A 6000-nucleotide genomic window follows, 5' to 3' on the forward strand; every position below is an offset into this window, starting at 1 on the left:
CTGGCCACACTATTCCTGATACAGACCAGGATGCCATTGGCCTTCTTGGCCACCTGGGCACACTGCTGGCTCATATTCAGCTGGCTGTCAACCAGCACCCCCAGGTCTTTTTCCACTATGCAGTTTTCCAGCCACTCTTCCCAAGCCTGTAGCGTTGCATGAGGTTCTTGTGACCAAAGTGCAGGACCTGGCACTTTGGCCTTGCTAAACCTCATACAGTTGGCCTCAGCATGGTAGTAAGTGGCCAGTCTATTCTGTCTGTTTTCTAGGCACAGTGCATTTTTATTAGGGGTGTTGCTAGATACACAAGGGTTTTGCACCGAAACAGCTGAATTTTTTTGAAACATCTCTACCTTCCACACACATTTAGGAAGGTGAAAAATTAAGATCCCAAATTAAAACTCTCATAAATAATCACTGCATACTGAAAGGGAGCACCGAAGAAGATGGCAAAGTACAAATGCAGAAAAAAACCCCTATCATGTCCCCCTATCATGAGGATTCATGCTACTTTTTCGCCTTTTGAGAGGTGAGGCCAGGAGAATAGCAGGGCTGTGAATTGGTTATAAGTATTTTCCTGCAGCCCAAAATTAGATGTCTGTTCTGGTCCAGTTTGAGATTCAAAACATACCTTTTCTTTCCCATTTTCTGTGGCCTAGCAAAGTAGGTTCCCTGTATGGTATAACTGCTGCTGTAAATCCTTTTATTGCTCCCTGCTTCTGTAGGAGGTTATATCAGTATTGTAGGGATTCATTAGGGAAATGAGCCTCATTTTTGTAACCAAAGGTCTAATACTCAGATACAATCCTAAATGTCCAAATCCTTCTGTAGCTCGTGACCTAGACTGGTAATTGTCTCTGAGGTGCTTGTCTGAGACTTACTTACTTAAACCTCTGGGGAGGAGTCACATTTAGGACAACCATTTTGCTCTGCGCAGCATAATGTGCGGTTCTCAAGTACCTAGCCCTGGCCATGACCTTCATTCCAGGTTTATCCTTTTTTGAAGAGGTGATAATGTTGGCTTTAATCTCTCTAGCTTGGTAGAGGCCGAAGGCCAGTAATGACTGCCTTAGGCTAATTCATCCTGCTTATTTGGGCAGCTGAGCGCCCAATAGCTCACTGTGTTGTAGCATCTACTTCCCCTTTGTAAAGATTGGCCCAAATTTCTGGGACCCAGAAACTAAGACGCCTGAAGTGTAAACATAATGGGGACATTAAGTCTGCTGAGTAATTTTAGTAGCAGTATACACAAAGAGCTGCAACTGAAGCAGGGAACTTCATGATTATCTCTGTGTTTATTTATTAGTCTTCATCCATTCTAACATCACAGGTCTCAATTTTCCCTATAATTCAGATGATTTGTAGATCTGTTATAGGTCATGTGCTTATTTGCTCTTGTAATAGTTTATTTATTAACCATGCTTGCAGCCTCCCACTGCTCTCTCTCATCAGGCAAAAGGTCTGTAGGTCACTGACCTTCATATCCTCCTGTTTCGGGAGGGACTGCCACGCAGAGGCCAACTTCTTGCTCCCATGGGATGGTGGTGATGATGATACCCATTCTGACCTGGGCAAGAGGGAGTTTTGCATGTTGCTCCATGGGCCTGACCCTGCAAAATGAGTGCATAGCTGCTGGGCTTCCAAAGGACTTCATGGGTCCCCCCAGAATCCAAGCCATGAGGGTAGCTCTGGGGGTTGAGCAGGTGGGGCACAGAGTAAGAATGCAAGAGCAATTTGGCAGGCAGCCAGGCTTTGCAAGGGAGGCAGTAACATCTTAATTTTTTTTTTTAATTGTAGCTACAATTTGGGCAGCGGCATTGCTTCCATCACGGTGAATGGCTCTTTCAGTGACGGCCGGTGGCACAGAGTCAAGGCTGTTCGGTAAGTAGCTACGCTTCATCTGGGAGGCATTTTGGAGCCGCCCTGCCATTAAAGGTGCTGGCTGGCATGTCTGGATGCTGGCTGGGCGTGAATCACTGTGGCTCCATGCTCTCACATCACTTAGGAGTTGAACTGTTAGCAACTTGGCTGTTTCAGGACGATGTACACAAAGATTATTGTATTAGAGGTGACACAGCCAACTCAGCACAGCTCAAGGCAGGCTGCCAAAGTCACACAGGGCTATTCTGGGGCTGTGACAGACATTCTATTAAACCCATACCATTTGGGTTAAGAGTTTTTTTCTTTAATGTCTGCATTTTTAAATTCCCTAGTGAGCATTTTGCGGACTGGCACAAGCACTGGAGCACAGACAGTGTATGCCTACTTTTTCTATTTGGAGGAGGTGCAGACATCTTGCAGTGTATATATAAGTCATATTTATAACTCATTACCTCATGGGAGGCAAGTGTGCCCAGCAGGGAAAGCACACATCCCTCTCTTCATGAGATGTTTGTTCCCTGGAAATCACAGGCTGGCATTAGCACAACTTGTTACCAAATTCAGTGAGAGTAGGAACCCATCAAGTGGCTTTTCTGTCAATGCAGTTATTGACTATATATAAAATGGAAATGGCCTAAAAGCTCTGGTAAGAATCATAGAATCATAGAATCATAGAATGTTTTGGGTTGGAAGGGACCACTAGAGGTCATCGAGTCCAACCCCCCTGCAGTCAGCAGGGACACCGCCAACTAGATCAGGTTGCTCAGAGCCCCATCCAACCTGGCCTTGAATGTTTCCAGGGATGGGGCCTCCACTACCTCTCTGGGCAACCTGTTCCAGTGGTTTACCACCCTCATTGTAAAGAATTTCTTCCTTATATCTAGTCTAAACCTACCCCGATTTAGTTTAAAACCATTACCCCTTGTCCTAACGCAGCTGGCCCTAATAAAAAGGTTTTCCCCCTCTTTCCTATAGGCCCCCTTTAGGTACTGAAAGGCCGCAATCAGGTCTCCCCGCAGCCTTCTTTTCTCTAGACTGAACAAGCCCAACTCTCTCAGCCTGTCCTCATAGGAGAGGTGCTCCAGCCCTCGGATCATTTTAGTAGCCCTCTTCTGGACCCGCTCCAACACTTCCATGTCCTTCTTGTGCTGAGGGCTCCAGAGCTGGACGCAGTACTCTAGGTGAGGTCTCACCAGAGCTGAGTAGAGGGGCAGAATTACCTCCCTCGACCTGCTGGCCACGCTCCTCCTGATGCAGCCCAGAGTACGGTTGGCCTTCTGGGCTGCCAGGGCACATTGCCGGCTCATGTCCAGCTTTTTATCCACCAGCACCCCCAAGTCCCTCTCGGCAGGGCTGCTCTCAATCCTTTCTCCCCCCAGGCTGTATTGATACTGGGGGTTACCCCATCCCAGGTGCAGGACCTTGCACTTGGCCTTGTTGAACCTCATGAGGTTCACACAGGCCCACCTCTCCAGCCTGTCCAGGTCCCTCTGGATGACATCCCGGCCTTCTGGTGTGTCAACCGCACCACTCAGCTTGGTGTCATCTGCAAACTTGCTGAGGGTGCACTCTATCTCACTGTCCAAGTCATTGATGAAGATGTTGAACAGCACCGGTCCTAGTACGGACCCCTGAGGGACACCACTTGTCACCGGTCTCCATCCGGACAAAAACAAACTGCTTATAAGAAAACAAACTGAAACAAACTGCTTATAAGTATGTTTTACCACATCTTGCCTATTTCTTCCCTTCTGTCGAATCTTCTGTTGTTTACTTTTCGTATTACATCTGACTTTTTACAACAGGTCACAACCTGTCCATCCTCCCCTCTCCCCCAGCTGTGCAATTTACTTCTTTCCCCTTTTTTTCTCCACAAACGTGTCCCACACCCTTTGCAGGTCTCTGACATCTTAGTCCCTGGAAAAAAAAAAAAAACCAACACCCTGAAGGGCCTGGATTGCCGTAGCACACTTCTGTTTGAGGGGCTCCCCAACATCAGTCTCAAGGTTTTGCCATGAACCCTGCTGAGCACAGAGTGGCCCTGGCCTCCTGCTGAGGGGGAGATGCTGCTGCTTCTCCTCCTGCCTGTTTGTAGGCTGGATGCATGAGAGCAGTTTGTTTCTCATTTCAGGGATGGACAGTCTGGCAAAGTAACCGTGGATGATTATGGTGCCAGGACCAGTAAATCCCCTGGGAAGATGAGGCAGTTAAACATCAATGGAGATCTATATGTAGGTGAGTGCTCACTGTTCACACTCAAAAATGCCAGACGCATTTTTGTGTTTGCTAGGTCAGCTGCAAGGCAGAGCATCCCAGCTCCATCTGTCTCAAGGTGAAGGCTTCATACGGCAGCCTCTGGTCCTCCACAGCTTGGTTTTTGTGGGGAGGCCTCTCTGGGTGGTGTGGGGGGACTGGTATGAGAAGCGACCAGCACCATGGGGTGCACCGTGGTACCCCCAGCAGGTACATAGAGAAACAGCGAGTGGCGCCTGAAAACCCCACACCTTAGTGGGAATCTGGGCACAAGCTTATTCAGCTCTTACTAATGCTACAACCTCTGCAATAAATAATGAGCATACTGATTTACTGTCGCCTGCTTATCCCCTCTGTACTTTCAAGTGCTTAAAAGTTGTATTTAAAAAAACACAGAGCGACCTGTAAATTAAAATTCAGTTATGAGGTGCAGTAGGAAGGCTCATGGCGTTGCTGGGCGTGCAGTCTGCCAAGCAGGAGCAGTCACCCATATCGGCGAAGCGTTTCTCATCGCTGCCTTTCCCCCAGGTGGCATGAAGGAAATAGCCCTGCAGACGAACAGGCAGTACATGCGGGGCCTGGTGGGCTGCATCTCCCACCTCACGCTTTCCACCGATTATCACATCTCGCTGGTGGAGGATGCTGCTGATGGGAAGAACATCAACACGTGTGGGACCAAGTGACAAGAGAGGAATCCCACTGCCGAGGACCTGTCGTGTGCTTGCGTCTGTGGCTGAGCACGAGCTGGCTGCCACAGCGCTCTACGGCTGGCCCACGTTCGCCATCTGGGAAGGTGACAGAGCCGAAGGGAAACCCAAAAAAAAAAAAAAAAGAACATTTTTCCCTTTCATTTCCTCTGCTGATGAAACCAAACCCAGCATTTTGTGTAGGAACCATCCCCTCTACCCATTAAGTGTTTAGTGAATGCTAAAGGTTGCGCATTGGTATAAACCACAAAGAGATGTGTGATGTTACAAGTAGCTCAATGACTGTGTTGTGGTCCTTAGGTTATCTTTTGTAGTATCAGAGAAAGCAGTCTTGAAACACCTGCATTTGTCTCACCCTGCAGCAGTACAATGACTGTGCTGTTCAACAAACATACCATCAGGCAGCGTATCTATGCGTTCAAATGTACGTCCTGGAACAAGCAGTCCTCCTTACCACTCTCTAATTTAGCTAAATTATGTTTCATCCTGTGTAAATAACAGCTCCAGTGACTGGTTTCAAAATATTGTTGTTTGTTGAGGGGTAAAGTTCTTAAATTCTACTTTTTTATTACAAGCAACAAAATCAATGAACCAATTTTGTAGAAGTAATTTTATACTTGTATATTTTTTATAGCAGCAGCAGACCTGCTTACATGTATAACTTTTAACATTTAGGTGTACTATACAATTAGCTCTTTGCACACTTTCCTAAAAACAGCAAAGTGACATGTAGTTTAAATTTGTAATACAGGAGGCTTAATGTCTGTATTATAAAGTTTTATGGGGATATTTGTGACTTATGACCAGTTTTAAATCTGACTCTTTTTGTTTTGTAAATTTTGACAGTTTAAAATTGTACATTATGAAGCTTTCCTGGCTTAAACAGATTAAAAGATTAGGAAAAAAAAAGAGCAAATGCTTGCTACTGTGGTATTATAAATCATTTTTTTTTTTCCTGAAAAATGAGAAAAGGGATGTGCAAGAGACTTTGGTGGGTCACAGTCCTCTTAAAATAAAATGTTTTCTAGGCACTGGACCAACACTTATGCAACCTTGATTGCCAAACAGTAATTGAAGCAGGCGAACAGAGTGCTGTCAAGACACTAAGGAAATGGTCCAGAAGTTCATCGTTTGGAGATTTTTCTTTCTTAACTCTTTG

General features: G+C 46.1%; 1 protein-coding gene across 1 annotated transcript in view; it reads left to right on the plus strand.

Moving 5' to 3' along the window:
* EGFLAM (EGF like, fibronectin type III and laminin G domains) overlaps positions 1-4817 on the plus strand; it is a 60598-nt gene extending 55781 nt beyond the window's left edge. The window contains exons 22-24 of the mRNA XM_035902751.1: positions 1798-1881; positions 4013-4116; positions 4663-4817. Coding sequence (XP_035758644.1) covers positions 1798-1881; positions 4013-4116; positions 4663-4817 — 343 coding nt within the window. The remainder of the gene's footprint in view (positions 1-1797; positions 1882-4012; positions 4117-4662) is intronic.
* The last annotated feature ends 1183 nt before the right edge of the window (positions 4818-6000 follow it).

The sequence above is a fragment of the Egretta garzetta genome, unplaced genomic scaffold (genome assembly GCF_000687185.1).
Source record: "Egretta garzetta isolate BGI_Z169 unplaced genomic scaffold, ASM68718v1 scaffold59, whole genome shotgun sequence".
NCBI lineage: Eukaryota > Metazoa > Chordata > Aves > Pelecaniformes > Ardeidae > Egretta > Egretta garzetta.